General features: G+C 45.6%; 1 protein-coding gene across 1 annotated transcript in view; it reads right to left on the bottom strand.

The window, feature by feature from the left end:
* The window catches only part of LOC121845900 (glutamate receptor ionotropic, NMDA 2A-like), a 189,562-nt gene that overhangs the window by 14,111 nt on the left and 149,810 nt on the right, over positions 1 to 25,641 (bottom strand). Inside the window, exons 14-16 of the mRNA XM_042318118.1 lie at positions 18,882 to 19,111; positions 15,846 to 16,006; positions 7,605 to 7,792 (exon numbers count right to left, since the gene is read on the bottom strand). Of these exons, the coding sequence (XP_042174052.1) occupies positions 7,605 to 7,792; positions 15,846 to 16,006; positions 18,882 to 19,111 (579 nt within the window). The remainder of the gene's footprint in view (positions 1 to 7,604; positions 7,793 to 15,845; positions 16,007 to 18,881; positions 19,112 to 25,641) is intronic.

Raw genomic sequence — 25,641 nt, 5'->3', positions numbered from 1 at the left:
ATTGATAGAGAGAGAGAGATAGACAGTAAGTAAAGGCTATGACATGATCTATTGATAGAGAGAGAGAGGTAGACAGTAGGTAGTCTATGACATGATCTATTCATAGAGAGAGAGAGATAGACAGTAAGTAAAGGCTATGACATGATCTATTGATAGAGAGAGAGAGGTAGACAGTAAGTAAAGGCTATGACATGATCTATTGATAGAGAGAGAGGTAGACAGTAAGTAAAGGCTATGACATGATCTATTGAGAGAGAGAGAGAGGTAGACAGTAAGTAAAGGCTATGACATGATCTACTGATAGAGAGGTAGACAGTAAGTAAAGGCTATGACATGATCTATTGATAGAGAGGTAGACAGTAAGTAAAGGCTATGACATGATCTATTGATAGAGAGGTAGACAGTAAGTAAAGGCTATGACATGATCTATTGATAGAGAGGTAGACAGTAAGTAAAGGCCATGACATGATCTATTGATAGAGAGAGAGAGGTAGACAGTAAGTAAAGGCTATGACATGATCTATTGATAGAGAGAGAGGTGGACAGTAAGTAAAGGCTATGACATGATCTATTGATAGAGAGAGAGGTAGACAGTAAGTAAAGGCTATGACATGATCTATTGATAGAGAGAGAAAGGTAGACATTGACACAGACAGAGGGGCCACAGAAGTGTGGAGAGGAGGGGTGAGGAGGGGGAGACAGAGGGGGTGGGGAGGGGTTGAGGAGGGGGAGACAGAAGGGGTGAGGAGGGGTGAGGAGGGGCAGACAGAAGGGGTGAGGAGGGGTGAGGAGGGGGAGACAGAAGGGGTGGAGAGAGGTGAGGAGGGGGGGCAGAATGGGGTGAGGAGGGGTGAGGAGGGGGAGACAGAGGGGGTGGAGAGGGGTGAGGAGGGGGCGACAGAAGGGGTGAGGAGGGGGACAGAGGGTGAGGGGGAGACAGAAGGGGTGAGGAGGGGTGAGGAGGGGGAGACAGAGGGGGTGGGGAGGGGTGAGGAGGGGGAGACAGAAGGGGTGAGGAGGGGTGAGGAGGGGGAGACAGAAGGGGTGGAGAGGGGGTGAGGAGGGGGAGACAGAAGGGGTGGAGAGGGGTGAGGAGGGGGAGGCAGAAGGGGGTGAGGAGGGGTGAGGAGGGGGAGACAGAAGGGGTGGAGAGGGGTGAGGAGGGGGAGACAGAAGGAGGGGGTGAGGAGGGATGAGGAGGAGGAGACGGTAATGTAACCATGGTAACTGTGTGACGGTAATACTGTAGACCGCTAGCTGGCTGTGTGAATGTAACCATGGTAACTGTGTGACGGTAATACTGTAGTCCGCTAGCTGGCTGTGTGACTGTAACCATGGTAATACTAGCTGGTCTATCTTCCTGTTATTAGCTATCATAGCAGGCCTACCAATAATATACCCTTATTCCTGAAGTGTGCACACGTTCACTAAAATCCCAGACATTTAAAAAGCATTGCATTGGTGGAGGTACTTCCTATTTCTCATTCGAGTCCTTTCCTTTCAGATCACTGAAGGGAACAAGTGTACACTTTGTGAGGAAGGACAGATAGTGGGACCAGAGTGCAACATGCTAGCTGTGTGGCCTGGTAGGGAAGGCTGTATTGCAGTGTGGTGGAGATGTAGTGGAGATTCTCTACATTGTTGTGATTAGTGACACTGTAGTGTATCATTTTCCCTCAGGGAAAATGGTGTCCATTTAGTGGAGCTGTATGGTCCAGGTACTGCTGCTCTCCTCTCCTCCCTCTCTCCCCTTTCTCATCCCTCTCTCCTCTCTCCTCTTTCTCATATCTCTCTCCTCTCCTCCTCTCCTCTCTCCTCCTCTCCTCTCTCCCTCCTCCTCCTCTCTCTCTCTCCTCTTTCTCATATCTCTCTCCTCTCCTCCTCCTCTCCTCCCTCCCTTCTCCTCTCCCTCCTCTCTCCCCTTTCTCATCCCTGTCTCCTCTTCTCCTCTCATCCTTCTCTCCTCCCTTTCTCCTCACCTCCTCTCATCCCTCTCTCCTCCATTCATCCCTCTCTACTCCTCTCATCCCTCTCTCCTCTCCTCACTCATCCCTCACCTCCTCTCATGCCTCCCTCCTCTCCTCCCTCACCTCCTCTCATGCCTCCCTCCTCTCCTCCTCTCATCCCTCACCTCCTCTCATGCCTCACTCCTCTCATCCTCTCTCCTCCTCCTCCTCACTCTCTCCTCTCCTCCCTCTCCTCCCTCCCTCCTCCCTAAGAGCGGCTCTGGATAAATGACTAACATGTCAATGTAGAGAGACATGAAGAGAGTGTTGGATATTATGAGAGACGAGAGGAGAGTGTAGGATATGAAGAGAGATGAGAAGAGAGGGTAGGATATGTAGAGAGACAAGAAGAGAGGGTAGGATATGAAGAGAGACAAGAAGAGAGATGAGGAGAGTGTAGGATATGAAGAGAGATGAGAAGAGAGGGTAGGATATGTAGAGAGACAAGAAGAGAGGGTAGGATATGAAGAGAGACAAGAAGAGAGATGAGGAGAGTGTAGGATATGAAGAGAGATGAGAAGAGAGGGTAGGATATGTAGAGAGACAAGAAGAGAGGATAGGATATGAAGAGAGACAAGAAGAGAGATGAGGAGAGTGTAGGATATGTAGAGAGACGAGAAGAGAGGGTAGGTTATGTAGAGAGACGAGAAGAGAGGGTAGGATATGAAGAGAGACAAGAAGAGAGATGAGGAGAGTGTAGGATATGTAGAGAGACGAGAAGAGAGGGTAGGATATGAAGAGAGACAAGAAGAGAGGTGAGGAGAGTGTAGGATATGTAGAGAGATGAGAAGAGAGGGTAGGATATGTAGAGAGACAAGAAGAGAGGGTAGGATATGAAGAGAGACAAGAAGAGAGATGAGGAGAGTGTAGGATATGTAGAGAGATGAGAAGAGAGGGTAGGATATGTAGAGAGACAAGAAGAGAGGGTAGGATATGAAGAGAGACAAGAAGAGAGATGAGGAGAGTGTAGGATATGTAGAGAGACGAGAAGAGAGGGTAGGATATGAAGAGAGACAAGAAGAGAGGTGAGGAGAGTGTAGGATATGTAGAGAGATGAGAAGAGAGGGTAGGATATGTAGAGAGACAAGAAGAGAGATGAGGAGAGTGTAGGATATGTAGAGAGACGAGAAGAGAGGGTAGGTTATGTAGAGAGACGAGAAGAGAGGGTAGGATATGAAGAGAGACAAGAAGAGAGATGAGGAGAGTGTAGGATATGTAGAGAGATGAGAAGAGAGGGTAGGTTATGTAGAGAGACGAGAATAGAGGGTAGGATATGAAGAGAGACAAGAAGAGAGATGAGGAGAGTGTAGGATATGTAGAGAGACGAGAAGAGAGGGTAGGATGTGTAGAGAGACGAGAAGAGAGGGTAGGATATGTAGAGAAACGAGAAGAGAGTGTAGGATATGAAGAGACATGAGAAGAGAGTGTAGGATATGTAGAGAGACGAGAATAGAGTGTAGGATATGTAGAGAGACAAGAAGAGAGTGTAGGATATGAAGAGAGATGAGAAGAGAGGGTAGGATTTTGTGTCCATTTAGTGGATGGAGCTGTATGGTCCAGGTACTGCTGCTCTCCTCCTCCCCCTCTCCCCCTTTCTCATCCCTCTCTCCTCTCTCCTCTTTCTCATATCTCTCTCCTCTCCTGCTCTCCTCTCTCCTCCTCTCCCTCCTCTCCTCTCTCCTCTTTCTCATATCTCTCTCCTCTCTCCTCTCCTCCCTCCTCTCTCCTCTCCTCTCCTCCTCTCCCCTTTCTCATCCCTGTCTCCTCTTCTCCTCTCATCCTTCTCTCCTCCTCTCCTCCCTTTCTCCTCACCTCCTCTCATCCCTCTCTCCTCCTCTCATCCTTCTCTCCTCTCCTCACTCTCATCCCTCACCTCCTCTCATGCCTCCCTCCTCTCCTCCCCTCACCTCCTCTCATGCCCCCCTCCTCTCCTCCTCTCATCCTTCACCTCCTCTCATGCCTCCCTCCTCTCATCCCCTCTCCTCCTCTCCTCACTCGCTCCTCTCCTCCCTCTCTCCTGAATCAGAATGAGTGAGCTAACTGTAAGTGGCTCTGGATAAGAGCGTCTGCTAAATGACTAACATGTCAATGTAGAGAGACATGAAGAAAGTGTTGGATATTATGAGAGACGAGAGGAGAGTGTAGGATATGTAGAGAGACAAGAAGAGAGGGTAGGATATGAAGAAGGAGACAAGAAGAGAGATGAGGAGAGTGTAGGATATGTAGAGAGACGAGAATAGAGTGTAGGATATGAAGAGAGATGAGAAGAGAGTGTAGGATATGTAGAGAGACGAGAAGAGAGGGTAGGATATGTAGAGAGACGAGAATAGCGTGTAGGATATGAAGAGAAACGAGAAGAGAGGGTAGGATATGTAGAGAGATGAGAAGAGAGGGTAGGATATGAAGAGAGATGAGAAGAGAGGGTAGGATATGAAGAGAGATGAGAAGAGAGGGTAGGATATGAAGAGAGATGAGAAGAGAGGGTAGGATATGAAGAGAGATGAGAAGAGAGGGTAGGATATGTAGAGAGATGAGAAGAGAGGGTAGGATATGTAGAGAGATGAGAAGAGAGGGTAGGATATGTAGAGAGACGAGAAGAGAGGGTAGGATATGTAGAGAGATGAGAAGAGAGGGTAGGATATGTAGAGAGATGAGAAGAGAGGGTAGGATATGAAGAGAGATGAGAAGAGAGGGTAGGATATGTAGAGAGATGAGAAGAGAGGGTAGGATATGTAGAGAGATGAGAAGAGAGGGTAGGATATGAAGAGAGATGAGAAGAGAGGGTAGGATATGAAGAGAGATGAGAAGAGAGGGTAGGATATGAAGAGAGATGAGAAGAGAGGGTAGGATATGAAGAGAGATGAGAAGAGAGGGTAGGATTTTCAAGCAACAAGAGAAGAGAGGAGAAGAGAAGAGAAGGGGAGAGCCGAGCAGAGGAATGGAGAGGGAGAGGAAAGAGGGAGGAGAAGAGAGGAAGGAAAGGAGTGGAAAGGAAAGGAGAGGAAAGGAGAGGAAGGAGAGGTGAGGTGAGGAAAGGAGAGAGAGGAAAGGAGAGGTGAGCAGAGGAAAGGAGAGGAGAGGAGAGGTGAGCAGAGGAAAGGAGAGGAAAGGAGAGGAGAGGAGAGGAAAGGAGAGAAAAGGAGAGGAGAGGAGAGGAGAGGAAAGGAGAGGAGAGGAGAGGAGAGGAGAGGAGAGGAGAGGAGAGGAGAGGAGAGGAGGAGAGGAGAGGAGAGGAGAGGAAAGGAAAGGAGAGGAGAGAGAGAGGAGAGGAGAGGAGAGGGAGAGGAGAGGAGAGGAGAGGAGAGGAGAGGAGAGGAGAGGAGAGGAAAGGAGAGGAGAAGAGAGGAGAGCAGAGGAGAGGAGAGGAGAGGAGAGGAGAGCAGAGGAAAGGAGAGAAAAGGAGAGGAGAGGAGAGGAGAGGAAAGGAAAGGAGAGGAGAGGAGAGGAGAGGAGAGGAGAGGAGAGGAGAGGAGAGGAGAGGAGAGGAGAGGAGAGGAGAGGAGAGGAGAGGAGAGGAGAGGAGAGGAGAGGAGAGGAGAGGAGAGGAGAGGAGAGGAGAGGAGAGGAGAGGAGAGGAGAGGAGAGGAGAGGAGAGGAAAGGAGAGGAGAAGAGAGGAGAGCAGAGGAGAGGAGAGGAGAGGAGAGGAGAGCAGAGGAAAGGAGAGAAAAGGAGAGGAGAGGAGAGGAGAGGAAAGAGGAAAGGAGAGGAGAGGAGAGGAAAGGAGAGGAGAGCAGAGGAGAGGAGAGGAGATGAAAGGAGGGGAAAGGAAAGGAGAGGAGAGGAGAGGAGAGGAGAGCAGAGGAAAGGAGAGAAAAGGAGAGGAGAGGAAAGGAGAGGACCACAAACAGCGAGGTGTAGACAACACAGTGAAATGCTTACTTGCCAGTTCTCCTCTCTTGGACTTGGCTGAACAGAAGTGTAACAGTAGAGAAGACAGATGAAAAAACAGACAGAAATACATACAACCCTATTTACATATACCCTAGTTAAATATACCATATTTACATATAACCCTATTTACATGCAATCCTATTTACATATAACCCTATTTACATATAACACTATTTACATATACCCTATTTACATACAACCCTGTTTACCTATAACCCTATTTACATATACCCTAGTTAAATATACCCTATTTACATATACCCTATTTACATATAACCCTATTTACATATAACCCTATTTACCTATAACCCTATTTACATATACGCTATTTACATATACACTATTTACATATACCCTATTTACATATAACCCTATTTACATATACACTATTTACATATACCCTATTTACATATAACCCTATTTACATATACAGTATTTACATATACACTATTTACATATACCCTATTTATACACAACCCTATTTACATATAACCCTATTTACCTATAACCCTATTTACATATACGCTATTTACATATACACTATTTACATATACCCTATTTATACACAACCCTATTTACATATAGCCCATTTACACACTGCCCTATTTACATACAACTCTATTTACATATACCCTATTTACATATACCCTATTTACATATAACCCAATTTACATATACCCTGTTTACCTATAACCCTATTTACATATACCCTATTTACAAATAACCCTATTTGCATATAACCCTATTTACAAATAACCCTATTTGCATATAACCCTATTTACAAATAACCCTATTTGCATATACTCAAATGTACATATACCCCTGTTTACATATAACCATATTTACATATACCCCTATTTAAATATAACCCTATTTACATATGCACTAGTTACATACAACCCCATTTACATACAACCCTATTTACATACAACCTCATTTACATATAACCCTATTTACATATAACCATATTTACATATAACCCTATTTACAAATAACCCTATTTACATATAACCATATTTACATATAACCCTATTTACAAATAACCCTATTTACATATAACCCTATTTACAAATAACCCTATTTACATATAACCCTATTTACATATAACCCTATTTGCATATACCCAAATGTACATATAACCCTATTTACATATGCCCTAGTTACATATGCACTATTTACATATACCCCTATTTAAATATAACCCTATTTACATATAACCCTATTTACATATACCCCTATTTAAATATAACCCTATTTACATATGCACTATTTACATATGCCCCTATTTAAATATAACCCTATTTACATATAACCATATGTACATATACATGTATTTACATATACATTAATAACCACATATACAGTATAGGAATACAGGACTGGTTGAGGGAGGAGAGGACAGTGATATAGAAGGGTTAAATATGGTAGAGAGAGGAGAGGAGATGAAAGGAGAGTAGAGGAAAGGGCAGGAGAGAGGAGAGAGAGAGGAAAGGGCAGGAGAGGAGAGGAGAGGAGAGGAGAGGAGAGGAGAGGAGAGGAGAGGAGAGGAGAGGAGAGGAGAGGGAGAGGAGAGGAGAGGAGAGGAGGAGGGAGAGGAGAGGAGAGGAGAGGAGAGGAGAGGAGAGGAGAGGAGAGGAGTTTAGCCGAGGAGAGGAGGAGGGAGAGGAGAGCAGAAGAAAGCAGAGGAGAGGAGAGGAGAGTCCTACCATCTCCTATGATGGCCAGTATAGCCAGGTCCACCTGTCGTTTCCAGTGCGACCCTTTCTGCAGAGCGATGCCGTAGCCGGTGGTGGCGAAGATGTACCCGCTGCCGATGGTGACCAGCTTACAGCCATCGTCTCTGCCAGCAGCGTAGTTCAACACAGCAGCATCATAGATGAAGGCATCCAGTTTACTGTAACAAAAACACACAGAGGAACTATAAACTCAGTTTACTGTAACAAAAACACACAGAGGAACTATAAACTCAGTTTCCTGTAACAAAAACACACAGAGGAACTATAAACTCAGTTTACTGTAACAAAAACACACAGAGGAACTATAAACTCAGTTTACTGTAACAAAAACACACAGAGGAACTATAAACTCAGTTTACTGTAACAAAACACACAGAGGAAAAATAAACTCAGTTTACTGTAACAAAAACACACAGAGGAACTATAAACTCAGTTTACTGTAACAAAACACACAGACAAAATTCCCACCGTGAAGCATGGAGGAGGAGGTGTGATAGTGTGGGGGGGCTTTGCTGGTGAGACTGTCTGTGATTTATTTATTTAGAATTCAAGGCACACTTAACCAGCATGGCTACCACAGCATTCTGCAGCAATACGCCATCCTGTCTGGTTTGCACTTAGTGGAACTATCATTTGTTTTTCAACAGGACAATGACCCAACACACCTCCAGTCTGTGTAAGGACTACTTGACTAAGAAGGAGAGTGATGGTGTGCTGCATCAGATGACCTGGTCTCCACAATCTCGCGACCTCAACCCAAATGAGATGGTTTGGGATGAGTTGGACCGCAGAGTGGAAAAGCAGCCAACAAGTGCTCAGCATATGTGGGAACTCCTTCAAGATGGTTGGAAAAGCATTCCAGGTGAAGCTGGTTGAGAGAATGCCAAGAGTGTGCAAAGCTGTCAACAAGGCAAAGGATGGCTACATTGAATAATTAAAACTTAGATTAATACTTTTTTGTTACTACATGATTCCATACGTGTTATTTCGTAGGTGTGTCCAAACTTTTGACTGGTACTGTAGGTTTCAGTGTGTTTCACTTATTCTAGGGACTGTGTGTGTGTGTGTGTGTGTGTGTGTGTGTGTGTGTGTGTGTGTGTGTGTGTGTGTGTGTGTGTGTGTGTGTGTGTGTGTGTGTGTGTGTCCAGTAGGTTCACCTCTTCACGGTTGGAAACTACAAGAAATAAACAATTTAATTTAATTTCATAGTTTAAAAACATTCTACATTCTACATTCCAGGCTCCAAAGAACCATTGGAGCCTGGAACCCTAATGGACAAGGGATCTGAAAGACGGCAGAGAGCTGAAGAGATTTCACATCGACCTTGCTGCACTCTCTGAAACTCCACTGGCCGGTGAAGAGCACCTGTAGGAGAGGAAAGGCAGATAGACCCTTTTCTTGAAAGGAAAGCTGGCTGGTGAACCAAGGGTCCCTGGACTGGGGATCGGCTAATAACAATGAACTCATCGGCCACTTCGACAAACGCCTTATGACCATCCGTTTGGTGCTTTGTAAACAATCAAATGACTCCAACCCTTTGACTCGCAGGATGAAGTTAAACAGAGTTTACTCCGGTACTTCTGTATACTTTGTAGCTAATCGTTCTGAAAGTAGTGGGTCGCGAGCCAAAATTGCGTACTACGTCACATATGTGTCAGATATATCCACCAGGTCATTGCACTCGCTCGCTCTGCCGTGTGTGCGTCTTTGCTAGCTGTCACTCAAATGGTAAGGGGCTGAAGCTCATTGAAACATACTGGAACATAATCAAGTCCGCCATCCTCAACACCTGCAAGGACAACCTTGGCTATAAGACCAAAAAGAACCCCACGATTGTACGACCCAAAAGAACAAGGACCCCACCGACCGTAAGACCCAAGGATGACCCCACCAACAGTAAGACCAAAAGGATGACCCCACCGACAGTAAGACCAAAAGGATGACCCCACCGACAGTAAGACCCAAAAGGATGACCCCACCAACAGTAAGACCAAAAGGATGACCCCACCGACCGTAAGACCCAAAAGGATGACCCCACCGACAGTAAGACCCAAAAGGATGACCCCACCGACAGTAAGACCTAAAAGGATGACCCCACCGACAGTAAGACCCAAAAGGATGACCCCACCGACCGTAAGACCCAAAAGGATGACCCCACCGACAGTAAGACCCAAAAGGATGACCCCACCGACAGTAAGACCCAAAATAATGACCCCACCAACAGTAAGACCCAAAAGGATGACCCTACCGACAGTAAGACCCAAAAGGATGACCCCACCGACCGTAAGACCCAAAAGGATGACCCTACCGACAGTAAGACCCAAAAGGATGACCCTACCAACAGTAAGACCCAAAAGGATGACCCCACCGATAGTAAGACCCAAAAGGATGCCCCCACCGACAGTAAGACCCAAAAGGATGACCCTACCAACAGTAAGACCCAAAAGGATGACCCCACCAACAGTAAGACCCAAAAGGATGACCCCACCGACAGTAAGACCCAAAAGGATGACCCGCAGACAGTAAGACCCAAAAGGATGACCCCACCGACAGTAAGACCCAAAAGGATGACCCTACCAACAGTAAGACCCAAAAGGATGACCCCACCAACAGTAAGACCCAAAAGGATGACCCCACCGACAGTAAGACCCAAAAGGATGACCCGCCGACAGTAAGACCCAAAAGGATGACCCCACCGACAGTAAGACCCAAAAGGATGACCCCACCGACAGTAAGACCCAAAATAATGACCCCACCAACAGTAAGACCCAAAAGGATGACCCCACCGACAGTAAGACCCAAAAGGATGACCCCACCGACAGTAAGACCCAAAATAATGACCCCACCAACAGTAAGACCCAAAAGGATGACCCCACCGACAGTAAGCCCCCACTGACAGTAAGCCCCAAAAGGATGACCCTACCGATAGTAAGACCCAAAAGGATGACCCCACCGACCGTAAGACCCAAAAGGATGACCCTACCGACAGTAAGACCCAAAAGGATGACCCTACCAACAGTAAGACCCAAAAGGATGACCCCACCGACAGTAAGACCCAAAAGGATGACCCCACCGACAGTAAGACCCAAAAGGATGACCCCACCGACAGTAAGCCCCCACCGACAGTAAGCCCCAAAAGGATGACCCTACCGACAGTAAGACCCAAAAGGATGACCCCACCGACAGTAAGACCCAAAAGGATGACCCCACCGACCGTAAGACCCAAAAGGATGACCCTACCGACAGTAAGACCCAAAAGGATGACCCTACCAACAGTAAGACCCAAAAGGATGACCCCACCGACAGTAAGACCCAAAATAATGACCCCACCAACAGTAAGACCCAAAAGGATGACCCCACCGACAGTAAGACCCAAAAGGATGACCCCACCGACAGTAAGACCCAAAATAATGACCCCACCAACAGTAAGACCCTTGAGGAAAGGTCACCAACAGTGACTGTTGACACCCTGAGGAAGCTATAGGAAAAGGAATCTAGTTGATAACCCTTTAAATGGAGGCAAGGCATCCAATGGAACAGAGAGATTTCAGGAAAAAACAGCACTTCCTGGTTTGATTTTCCTCAGGTTTTCGCCTGCAATATCCGTTCTGTTATACTCACAGATAATATTTTGACCGTTTTGGAAACTTTAGAGTGTTTTCTATCCTAATCTGACAATTATATTAATATTCTAGTTTCTGGGCCTGATAATTAGGCAGTTTCAAATGGGTACCTTTTCTAGCCAAAAACGAAAAAACTGCCCCCTACACTCAAGAAGTAAAAAATGGGACAAAGCAGACTGTGGGAACTACATCTCCCTCCTGTCCACCACCAGGAAAACACTGGCCCTCATACTGGCCAACCGACTCCTTTCCCCCGTCAGAAGAAATCCTCCCAGAATCTCAGTGTGGCTTGTCCCCCCAACCAGAGGACAGGATCTTCACAGCACGACAACTGCAGGAAAAACACCAGGAGCAAAATGAACTACTGTACATTATAGACATCAGGTCTTTATAGACACAAGGCCTTCATAGACACCAGGCCTTCATAGACACCAGGCCTTCATAGACACCAGGCCTTCATAGACACCAGGCCTTCATAGACACAAGGCCTTTATAGACACAAGGCCTTCATAGACACAAGGCCTTCATAGACACCAGGCCCTCATAGACACCAGGCCTTTATAGACACCAGGCCTTCATAGACACCAGGCCTTTATAGACACCAGGCCTTTATAGACACCAGGCCTTTATAGACACCAGGCCTTTATAGACACCAGGCCTTCATAGACACCAGGCCTTTATAGACACCAGGCCTTCATAGACACCAGGCCTTCATAGACACCAGGCCTTCATAGACACCAGGCCTTTATAGACACCAGGCCTTTATAGACACCAGGCCTTCATAGACACCAGGCCTTCATAGACACCAGGCCCTCATAGACACCAGGCCCTCATAGACACCAGGCCCTCATAGACACCAGGCCTTTATAGACACCAGGCCTTCATAGACACCAGGCCCTCATAGACACCAGGCCTTTATAGACACCAGGCCTTCATAGACACCAGGCCTTTATAGACACCAGGCCTTTATAGACACCAGGCCTTCATAGACACCAGGCCTTTATAGACACCAGGCCTTTATAGACACCAGGCCTTTATAGACACCAGGCCTTTATAGACACCAGGCCTTTATAGACACCAGGCCTTCATAGACACCAGGCCTTCATAGACACCAGGCCTTTATAGACACCAGGCCTTCATAGACACCAGGCCTTCATAGACACCAGGCCTTTATAGACACCAGGCCTTTATAGACACCAGGCCTTTATAGACACCAGGCCTTCATAGACACCAGGCCTCATAGACACCAGGCCTTTATAGACACCAGGCCTTTATAGACACCAGGCCTTTATAGACACCAGGCCTTTATAGACACCAGGCCTTCATAGACACCAGGCCTTTATAGACACCAGGCCTTTATAGACACCAGGCCTTCATAGACACCAGGCCTTCATAGACACCAGGCCTTCATAGACACCAGGCCTTTATAGACACCAGGCCTTTATAGACACCAGGCCTCATAGACACCAGGCCTTTATAGACACCAGGCCTTTATAGACACCAGGCCTTATAGACACCAGGCCTTTATAGACACCAGGCCTTTATAGACACCAGGCCTTTATAGACACCAGGCCTTCATAGACACCAGGCCTTTATAGACACCAGGCCTTTATAGACACCAGGCCTTTATAGACACCAGGCCTTCATAGACACCAGGCCTTCATAGACACCAGGCCTTCATAGACACCAGGCCTTCATAGACACCAGGCCTTCATAGACACCAGGCCTTCATAGACACCAGGCCTTCATAGACACCAGGCCTTCATAGACACCAGGCCTTTATAGACACCAGGCCTTTATAGACACCAGGCCTTCATAGACACCAGGCCTTTATAGACACCAGGCCTTCATAGACACCAGGCCTTCATAGACACCAGGCCTTCATAGACACCAGGCCTTTATAGACACCAGGCCTTCATAGACACCAGGCCTTTATAGACACCAGGCCTTCATAGACACCAGGCCTTTATAGACACCAGGCCTTTATAGACACCAGGCCTTTATAGACACCAGGCCTTTATAGACACCAGGCCTTTATAGACACCAGGCCTTTATAGACACCAGGCCTTTATAGACACCAGGCCTTTATAGACACCAGGCCTTTATAGACACCAGGCCTTTATAGACACCAGGCCTTTATAGACACCAGGCCTTTATAGACACCAGGCCTTTATAGACACCAGGCCTTTATAGACACCAGGCCTTCATAGACACCAGGCCTTCATAGACACCAGGCCTTTATAGACACCAGGCCTTTATAGACACCAGGCCTTTATAGACACCAGGCCCTCATAGACACCAGGCCTTTATAGACACCAGGCCTTCATAGACACCAGGCCCTCATAGACACCAGGCCTTTATAGACACCAGGCCTTTATAGACACCAGGCCTTTATAGACACCAGGCCTTCATAGACACCAGGCCTTTATAGCCTTTGACTCTGTGAACCATCGTGCCTCTGATTCTATCCTGACAAATTGACCATAACACCGGGACTGCTGCATGACGTCAGCTACGGTGCTCAGGAACAGTGGTGCTGAAACGGAACCCTTCAAGGTGGAAACACTGGAGTTAAAACAGGGACAACATCCTGTTTTCAATTTTCATCGCTGTCATTCCTCCAACTCAAAGGTGGAAATCTGCCTCTGTGAGTCCAAAATCCTGTACTGAACAGATGGCTGACTCTTCAACCTGAACAGATTCAAAGGCCGAGAGCATAAATCCACCAACACTTCCATTGTGGAGCTTCAGTGATTCAGATGATAACGCCGTCATCGCCCACTGGGAAGAGGACCGGAAGAGGACCGTCAGATGATAACGCCATCACTGCCCACTGGGAAGAGGACCGTCAGATGATAACGCTACTGCCCACTGGGAAGAGGACCGTCAGATGATAACGCCATCACTGCCCACTGGGAAGAGGACGGTCAGATGATAACGATAAGGAAGAGGACCGATGATAACGACTGCCCACTGGGAAGAGGACAGATGATAAAGAGGACGCCAGATGATACTCACCCACTGGGAAGAGGACCGTCAGATGATAACGCCGTCCCTGCCCACTGGGAAGAGGACCGTCAGATGATAACGCCGTCATCGCCCACTGGGAAGAGGACCGTCAGATGATAACGATAAGGAAGCGGACCGTCAGATGATAACGCCGTCATCGCCCACTGGGAAGAGGACCGTCAGATGATAACGATAAGGAAGAGGACCGTCAGATGATAACGCCGTCACCGCCCACTGGGAAGAGGACCGTCAGATGATAATGCCTTCCCTGCCCACTGGGAAGAGGACCGTCAGATGATAACGCCGTCACTGCCCACTGGGAAGAGGACCGTCAGATGATAACGCCGTCACTACCCACTGGGAAGAGGACCGTCAGATGATAACGATAAGGAAGAGGACCGTCAGATGATAACGCCGTCAGTGCATCCTGGATGCTTCCACCAAGCCAAACATGTTCCTGGGTATGGTCCTAAACATAAAAATGACCCAAATCCCAAATCCCAAGACGCTCTTATCCAGATATATTTACAGTAGTGAGGGAATACAATTTTATATGTCTTTCATACTGGTCCCCGTGTGGGAATTGAACCGACAACCCTGGCATTTGCAAGGAAAACCTAAAGACTATCCCCTAAACACCACATAAACATCTCCAGCTGGGAGGACAACCTAAAGAATATCCCCTAAACAGCACATAAACACCACATAAACACCACATAAACACCTCCAGCTGGGAGGACAACCTAAAGACTATCCCCTAAACACCACATAAACACCTCCAGCTGGGAGGACAACCTAAAGAATATCCCCTAAACACCACATAAACATCTCCAGCTGGGAGGACAACCTAAAGACTATCCCCTAAACACCACATAAACATCTCCAGCTGGGAGGACAACCTAAAGACTATCCCCTAAACACCACATAAACATCTCCAGCTGGGAGGACAACCTAAAGACTATCCCCTAAACACCACATAAACATCTCACATAAACAACACATAAACACCACATAAACATCTCCAGCTGGGAGGACAACCTAAAGACTATCCCCTAAACACCACATAAACATCTCCAGCTGGGAGGACAACCTAAAGACTATCCCCTAAACACCACATAAACACCTCCAGCTGGGAGGACAACCTAAAGACTATCCCCTAAACACAACATAAACATCTCCAGCTGGGAGGACAACCTAAAGACTATCCCCAGCTGGGAGGACAACCTAAACACCACATAAACATCTCCAGCTGGGAGGACAACCTAAAGACTATCCCCTAAACACCACATAAACATCTCCAGCTGGGAGGACAACCTAAAGACTATCCCCTAAACACCACATAAACATCTCCAGCTGGGAGGACAACCTAAAGACTATCCCCTAAACACCACATAAACACCTCCAGCTGGGAGGACAACCTAAAGACTATCCCCTAAACACAACATAAACATCTCCAGCTGGGAGGACAACCTAAAGACTATCCCCTAAACACCACATAAACACCACATAAACATCTCCAGCTGGGAGGACAACCTAAAGACTAGGGGATAGAGGTTAGGGGTCAGGGTGTGTGTCATACCCTGCTTTGAGGCTGACCAGTGCATCCTGCACTCCTCCTTGGTGATATTTCACCAGGTACTCGTGCATGTCGGGGTAATTCTTCCTGATGTTCCTCTCTGTTGAACCGTTAGGAACCGTCCCAAAACGGAATGGAGGGGAGTATGCATACGGGTTCTGGAACTAGAGAGGAGGGGGAGAGAGAGAGAAAGAGAGGTGTAGAGAGAGAAGTATAGAGAGAGACGGGGGAGGAGAGAGCGGGAGGGGGAGGGGGCAGAGAGAGAGAGAAAGAGAGGTGTAGAGAGAGGGTGTAGAGAGGGGGTAGAGAGAGACTAGGGGGAGAGAGCAAGAAGAGGGGTAGAGAGAGGGGAGAGAGAGGAGGGAGAGAGAGAGAAGAGAGAGGAGGGAGCGAGAGGGAGAGAGAGGTGTAGAGAGAGAGGGGGAGTGGAGAGAGAGAGAGAAAGAGAGGGGAGAGAGAGGGGGTAGAGAGAGAGGGAGGGGAGGGAGAGAGAGAGAGGGGAGAAAGAGAAAGAGAGAGAGAGAAGAAGAGAGAGGGGGAGAGAGAGAGAAGAGACAGAAGGGAGAGGGAGGGAGAGAGAGGTGAGAGAGAGAGAGGGGAGGGAGAGAGAGAGAGAGGGAGAAAGAGAAAGAGAGAGAGAGCAGAAGAGAGAGGAAGGAGAGAGAGGGAGAGAGAAGAAGGGAGAGGGAGGGAGAGAGAGAGAGAGAGAGAAGAAGGGAGAGGGAAGGAGAGAGAGAGATATTAATATTAGCTTAATGAAATATGATTTGTCCAGCCAATAACAATGAGACCAATAAAAAGACAACACTAAAAGCAACTCATCATCAATGAGACCAGGTCAACTACATCTGTCTGCCAGCATCATGTCAACTCATCATCAACGAGACCAGGTCAACTACATCTGTCTGCCAGCATCATGTCAACTCATCATCAACGAGACCAGGTCAACTACATCTGTCTGCCAGCATCATGTCAACTCATCATCAATGAGACCAGGTCAACTACATCTGTCTGACAGCATCATGTCAACTCATCATCAATGAGACCAGGTCAACTACATCTGTCTGCCAGCATCATGTCAACTCATCATCAATGAGACCAGGTCAACTACATCTGTCTGACAGCATCATGTCAACTCATCATCAATGAGACCAGGTCAACTACATCTGTCTGCCAGCATCATGTCAACTCATCATCAACGAGACCAGGTCAACTACATCTGTCTGACAGCATCATGTCAACTCATCATCAACGAGACCAGGTCAACTACATCTGTCTGACAGCATCATGTCAACTCATCATCAATGAGACCAGGTCAACTACATCTGTCTGACAGCATCATGTCAACTCATCATCAACGAGACCAGGTCAACTACATCTGTCTGACAGCATCATGTCAACTCATCATCAACGAGACCAGGTCAACTACATCTGTCTGACAGCATCATGTCAACTCATCATCAACGAGACCAGGTCAACTACATCTGTCTGACAGCATCATGTCAACTCATCATCAATGAGACCAGGTCAACTACATCTGTCTGCCAGCATCATGTCAACTCATCATCAACGAGACCAGGTCAACTACATCTGTCTGACAGCATCATGTCAACTCATCATCAACGAGACCAGGTCAACTACATCTGTCTGACAGCATCATGTCTTTCTCCTGATACTAAATCTGTCTGCCAGCATCATGTCAACTCATCATCAACGAGACCAGGTCAACTACCATCTGTCTGCCAGCATCATGTCAACTCATCATCAACGACCAGGTCAACTTTCATCTAAATCTGCCAGCATCATGTCTTTCTCCTGATACTAAATCTGTCTGCCAGCATCATGTCAACTCATCATCAACGAGACCAGGTCAACTAAATCTGTCTGCCAGCATCATGTCAACTCATCATCAACGAGACCAGGTCACTAAATCTGTCTGCCAGCATCATGTCTTTCATCAACTGACCAGGTACTAAATCTGTCTGGCAGCATCATGTCTTTCTCCTGATACTAAATCTGTCTGCCAGCATCATGTCTTTCTCCTGATACTAAATCTGTCTGCCAGCATCATATCTTTCTCCTGATACTAAATCTGTCTGCCAGAATCATGTCTTTCCTCCTGATACTAAATCTGTCTGCCAGCATCATGTCTTTCTCCTGATACTAAATCTGTCTGCCAGGATCATGTCTTTCTCCTGATACTAAATCTGTCTGGCAGCATCATGTCTTTCTCCTGATACTAAATCTGTCTGGCTGCATCATGTCTTTCTCCTGATACTAAATCTGTCTGCCAGCATCATGTCTTTCTCCTGATACTAAATCTGTCTGCCAGAATCATGTCTTTCTCCTGATACTTCTGTCTCCTGGCTGTTGTTGATCCCTAGACCAGGCCAGACAGACTGACGATTGGCTGTGATTGGATAGCCAGACAGACTGACGCTTGGTTGTGATTTGATAGCCAGACAGATTAACACTTGGCTATGATTGGATAGCCAGACAGATTAACACTTGGCTATGATTGGTTAGCCAGACCGACTGACACTTGGCTGTGATTGGTTAGCCAGACAGACTGACAACATGTGACATGATGAATGAGGGAGAAGACTGCTGGACACAATACATATATGTGTGTGTGTGTGCGTGTGTCTGAGTGTGTCCGTGTGTGTGTGTGTGTGTGTGTGTGTGTGTGTGTGTGTGTGTGTGTGTGTGTGTGTGTGTGTGTGTGTGTGTGTGTGTGTGTGTGTGTGTGTGTGTGTGTGTCTGAGTGTGTGTGTGTGTGTGTGTGTCTGTGTGTCCGTGTGTGTGTGTGTGTGTGTGCGTGTGTCTGAGTGTGTCCGTGTGTGTGTGTGTCTGTTTGTATCTGTGTGTGTTTGCGTGTGTATGAGCGTGTCAGTGTGTGTGTGTCAGTGTGTGTGTGTGTGTGTCCATGAGTGTGTGTGTGTGTGTCTGTTTGTGTCTGTGTTTGTGTGTGTGTGTGTGTGTCAGTGTGTGTGTGTGTCTGTGTCTGTGTCTGTCTCTCTCTCTGTGTGTGTGTGTTACCTTGTTGTCAGACAGTCCCGTGACCTGGTCAACAAACTCCTCCTGGATCATGAAGGCAGCCAGGTTGGCTGTGTAAGAGGCCAGGAAGATGACGGCGAAGAAGGCCCACACCGACACTATGAACTTACTGGTGGTGCCTTTAGGGTTCTGAACCGGGACCGAGTTGTTGAACACCAGACCCCACAGCAGCCACACCGCCTTCCCAACGGTGAACGACGGACCATGGGGGTCTGGAGGGAGAGAGGGAGGGAGGGAGGGAGGGAGGGAGGGGGAGGGAGGGAGGGAGGGAGGGAGGGAGGGAGGGAGGGAGGGAGGGAGGGAGGGAGGGAGAGAGGGAGGGATATAGCATATAGCCTCATTACTACCTGGCACTCCTGTATATAGCCTCATTACTACCTGGTACTCCCTGTATATAACCTCATTACTACCTGGTACTCCTGTATATAACCTCATTACTACCTGGTACTCCTGTATATAACCTCATTACTACCTGGTACTCCTGTATATAACCTCATTACTACCTGGTACTCCTGTATATAACCTCATTACTACCTGGTACTACTGTATATAACCTCATTACTACCTGGTACTCCCTGTATATAACCTCATTACTACCTGGTACTCCTGTATATAGCCTCATTACTAACTTGTATGTAGCCTCATTACTACCTGGTACTCCTGGTATATAGCCTCATTACTACCTGATACTCTGTGTATATAACTTCATTACTGCCTGGTACTCCCTGTATATAGCCTCATTACTACCTGGTATTCCCTGTATATAACCTCATTACTACCTGGTACTCCCTGTATATAACCTCATTACTACCTGGTATTCCCTGTATTTAACCTCATTACTACCTGGTACTCCTGGTATATAGCCTCATTACTACCTGGTACTCCCTGTATATAACCTCATTACTACCTGGAAATAATTTATATAACCTCATTACAACCTGGTACTCCTGTATACAGCCTCATTACTACCCGGTTAGTACGGTATATAACCTCATTACTACCTGATACTCCTGGTATATAGCCTCATTACTACCTGGTATTCCTGTATATAGCCTCTTACTACCTGGTACTCCTGTATATAGCCTCATTACTACCTGGTACTACTGTATATAACCTCATTACTACCTGATACTACTGTATATAACCTCATTACTACCTGGTACTCCTGTTATACAGCCTAATGACTACCTGGTACCCCTGTATAAGGCCTCATTGCTACCTGGTACTACTGTATATAACCTCATTACTACCTGGTAATCCTGGTATATAGCCTCATTACTAACTGGTATTCCTGTATATAGCCTCATTACTACCTGGTATTCCTGTATATAGCCTCATTACTACCTGGCATTCCCTGTATATAACCTCATTACTACCTGGTACTCCTGGTATATAGCCTCATTACTACCTTGTACTCCCTGCATATAACCACATTACTACCTGGTATTCCCTGTATATAGCCTCATTACTACCTGGTACTCCTGGTATATAGCCTCATTACTACCTGGAACTACTTTATATAACCTCATTACTACCTGGTACTACTGTATATAACCTCATTACTACCCGGTACTCCTGGTATATAGCCTCATTACTACCTGGTATTCCTGTATATAACCTCATTACTACCTGGTACTACGGTATATAACCTCATTACTACCCGATACTCCTGGTATATAGCCTCATTACTAACTGGTATTCCTGTATATAGCCTCTTACTACCTGGTATTCCTGTATATAGCCTCATTACTACCTGGTACTACTGTATATAACATCATTACTACCTGGTACTCCTGTATACAGCCTCATTACTACCTGGTACTACGGTATATAACCTCATTACTACCTGATACTCCTGGTATATAGGCTCATTACTACCTGGTATTCCTGTATATAGCCTCTTACTACCTGGTATTCCTGTATATAGCCTCATTACTACCTGGTACTACTGTATATAACCTAATTACCACCTGGTACTCCTGGTATATAGCCTCATTACTACCTGGTTTTCCTGTATATAGCCTCATTACTACCTGGTACCCCTGTATAAGGCTCATTACTACCTGGTACCCCTGTATAAGGTCTCATTACTACCTGGTATTCCTGTATATAGCCTCATTACTACCTGGTACTCCCTGTATATAACCTCATTACTACCTGGTATTCCCTGTATATAACCTCATTACTACCTGGTACTCCTGTTATATAGCCTCATTACTACCTGGAACTACTTTATATAATCTCATTACTACCTGGTACTACTGTATATAACCTCATTACTTCCTGGTTTTCCTGTATATAGCCTCATTACTACCTGGTACCCCTGTATAAGGCTCATTACTACCTGGTACCCCTGTATATAGGCCTCATTACTACCTGGTACTCCTGTATTTAACCTCATTACTACCTGGTACTCCTGTATAAAACCTCATTACTACCTGGTATTCCTGTATATAGCGTCATTACTACCTGGTATTCCTGTATAAGGCCTCATTACTACCTGGTACTCCCTGTATATAGCCTCATTACTACCTGGTACTCCTGTATATAGCCTCATTACTACCTGGTATTCCCTGTATATAACCTCATTACTGCCTGGAACTCCTGTATATAGCCTCATTACTAACTTGTATATAACCTCATTACTACCTGGTACTCCTGGTATATAGCCTCATTACTACCTGGTACTCCCTGTATATAATCTCATTACTACCTGGTATTCCCTGTATATAACCTCATTACTGCCTGGTACTCCTGGTATATAGCCTCATTACTACCTGGAACTACTTTATATAACCTCATTACTACCTGGTACTACTGTATAACCTCATTACTACCTGGTACTCATATAGCCTCATTACCTGGTACTACTGTATATAACCTCATTATATGGCCTCCTCATTACTAACTGGTATTCCTGTATATAGCCTCATTACTACCTGGCATTCCCTGTATATAACCTCATTACTACCTGGTACTCCTGGTATATAGCCTCATTACTACCTGGTACTACTGTATATAACATAATTACTACCTGGTACTCCTGTATACAGCCTCATTACTACCTGGTACTACGGTATATAACCTCATTACTACCTGATACTCCTGGTATAGAGCCTCATTACTACCTGGTATTCCTGTATATAGCCTCTTACTACCTGGTATTCCTGTATATAGCCTCATTACTACCTGGTACTACTGTATATAACCTCATTACTACCTGGTACTCCTGGTATATAGCCCCATTACTACCTGGTTTTCCTGTATATAGCCTCATTACTACCTGGTACCCCTGTATAAGTCCTCATTACTACCTGGTACCCCTGTATAAGGCCTCATTACTACCTGGTACTCCTGTATATAGCCTCATTACTACCTGGTACTCCTGTATAAAGCCTCATTACTACCTGGTATTCCTGTATATAGCCTCATTACTACCTGGTATTCCTGTATATAGCCTCATTACTACCTGGCATTGCCTATATATAACCTCATTACTACTTGGTACTCCTGTATAAGGCCTCATTACTACCTGGTACTCCTGTATATAGCCGCATTACTACCTGGTACTCCTGTATAAGGCCTCATTACTACCTGGTACTCCTGTATATAGCCTCATTACTACCTGGTACTCCTGTATATAACCTCATTACTACCTGGTACTCCTGTATAAGGCCTCATTACTACCTGGTACTCCTGTATATAGCCTCATTACTACCTGGTACTCCTGTATGTAGCCTCATTACTACCTGGTACTCCTGTATATAACCTCATTACTACCTTGTACTCCCTGTATATAGCCTCATTACTACCTGGTACTCCTGTATATTTCCTCATTACTACCTTTTACTCCTGTATATAACCTCATTACTATCTGGTACTCCTGTATATAACCTCATTACTACCTGGAACTACTTTATATAACCTCATTACTACGTTGTACTACTGTATATAGCCTCATTACTACCTGGTACTCCTGTATAAGGCCTCATTACTACTTGGTACTCCTGTATATAGCATCATTACTACCTGGTACTCCTGAATAAGGCCTCATTACTACCTGTTTTTTTCCTGTATATAGCCTCATTACTACCTGGTATTCCTGTATAAGGCCTCATTACTACCTGGTACTCCCTGTATATAGCCTCAATACTACCTGGTACTCCTGTATATAGTCTCATTACTACCTGCTACTCCCTGTATATAGCCTCATTACTACCTGGTACTCCGGTATATAGCCTCATTACTACCTGGTACTCCTGTGTAAGGCCTCATTACTACCTGGTACTCCCTGTATATAGCCTCATTACTACCTGGTACTCCTGTATATAGCCTCATTACTACCTGGTACTCCTGTATATAGCCTCATTACTAACTTGTATATAACCTCATTACTACCTGGTACTCCTGGTATATAGCCTCATTACTACCTGGTATCCCTGTATATAACCTCATTACTACCTGGCACTCCCTGTATATAACCTCATTACTGCCTGGTATTCCCTTTATATAGCCTCATTACTACCTGGTACTCCCTGTATATAACCTCGTTACTACCTGGAATTCCCTGTATATAGACTCATTACTATCTGGTACTCCTGTATATAACCTCATTAGTACCTGGTACTCCCTGTATATAACCTCATTACTACCTGGTACTCCTGTATACAGCCTCATTACTACCTGGTACTCCTGTATAAGGCCTCATTACTACCTGGTACTCCTGTATATAGACTCATTACTACCTGGTACTCCCTGTATATAGCCTCATTACTACCTGGTACTCCTGTATATAGCCTCATTACTACCTGGTACTCCTGTATATGGCCTCATTACTACCTGGTACTCCTGTATAAGGCCTCATTACTTCCTGGTTGTTCCTGTATATAGCCTCATTACTACCTGGTACTCCTGTATAAGGCCTCATTACTACCTGGTACTCCCTGTATATAGACTCATTACTACCTGGTACTCCTGTATGTAGCCTCATTACTACCTGGTACTCCTGTATATAACCTCATTACTACCTTGTACTCCCTGTATATAGCCTCATTACTACCTGGTACTCCTGTATATTTCCTCATTACTACCTGTTACTCCTGTATATAACCTCATTACTATCTGGTACTCCTGTATATAACCTCATTACTACCTGGAACTACTTTATATAACCTCATTACCTCATTACTACCTGTACTCCTGTATATAGACTCATTACTACCTGGTACTCCTGTATAAGGCCTCATTACTTCCTGGTTGTTCCTGTATATAGCCTCATTACTACCTGGTACTCCTGTATAAGGCCTCATTACTACCTGGTACTCCTGTATATAGACTCATTACTACCTGGTACTCCTGTATATAGCCTCATTACTACCTGGTACTCCTGTATAAGGCCTCATTACTACCTGGTACTCCCTGTATATAGCCTCATTACTACCTGGTACTCCTGTATGTAGCCTCATTACTACCTGGTACTCCTGTATATAACCTCATTACTACCTTGTACTCCCTGTATATAGCCTCATTACTACCTGGTACTCCTGTATATTTCCTCATTACTACCTGTTACTCCTGTATATAACCTCATTACTACCTGGTACTCCTGGTATATAGCCTCATTACTACCTGGAACTACTTTATATAACCTCATTACTACCTGGTACTACTGTATATAACCTCATTACTACCTGGTACTCCTGTATACAGCCTCATTACTACCTGGTACTACGGTATATAACCTCATTACTACCTGGTACTCCTGGTATATAGCCTCATTACTACCTGGTATTCCTGTATATAGCCTCATTACTACTTGGTATTCCTGTATATAGCCTCATTACTACCTGGTACTACTGTATATAACCTCATTACTACCTGGTACTCCTGTATACAGCCTCATTACTACCTGGTACTACGGTATATAACCTCATTACTACCTGGTACTCCTGGTATATAGCCTCATTACTACCTGGTATTCCTGTATATAGCCTCATTACTACTTGGTATTCCTGTATATAGCCTCATTACTACCTGGTACTACTGTATATAACCTCATTACTACCTGGTACTCCTGGTATATAGCCTCATTACTACCTGGTTTTCCTGTATATAGCCTCATTACTACCTGGTACCCCTGTATAAGGCCTCATTACTACCTGGTACCCCTGTATAAGGCCTCATTACTACCTGGTACTCCTGTATTTACCTCATTACTACGTGGTACTCCTGTATAAAACCTCATTACTACCTGGTACTCCCTCTATATAACCTCATTACTACCTAGTACTACTGTATATAACCTCATTACTACCTGGTACTCCTGGTATACAGCCTCATGACTACCTGGTACCCCTGTATAAGGCCTCATTCCTACCTGGTACTACTGTATATAACCTCATTACTACCTGGTACTCCTGGTATATAGCCTCATTACTACCTGGTATTCCTGTATATAGCCTCATTACTACCTGGTATTCCTGTATATAGCTTCATTATTACCTGGCATTCCCTGTATATAACCTGATTACTACCTGGTACTCCCTGTATATAACCTCATTACTACCTGGTATTCCTGTATATATCCTCATTACTACCTGGTTTTCCTGTATATAGCCTCATTACTACCTGGTACCCCTGTATAAGGCCTCATTACTACCTGGTACCCCTGTATAAGGCCTCATTACTACCTGGTACTCCTGTATATAACCTCATTACTACCTGGTACTCCTGGTATATAGCC

The sequence above is a fragment of the Oncorhynchus tshawytscha genome, unplaced genomic scaffold (genome assembly GCF_018296145.1).
Source record: "Oncorhynchus tshawytscha isolate Ot180627B unplaced genomic scaffold, Otsh_v2.0 Un_contig_1282_pilon_pilon, whole genome shotgun sequence".
NCBI lineage: Eukaryota > Metazoa > Chordata > Actinopteri > Salmoniformes > Salmonidae > Oncorhynchus > Oncorhynchus tshawytscha.
The sequence above is the reverse complement of the archived record's forward strand: the minus strand, read 5'-3'. Positions and strand labels throughout refer to the sequence as shown.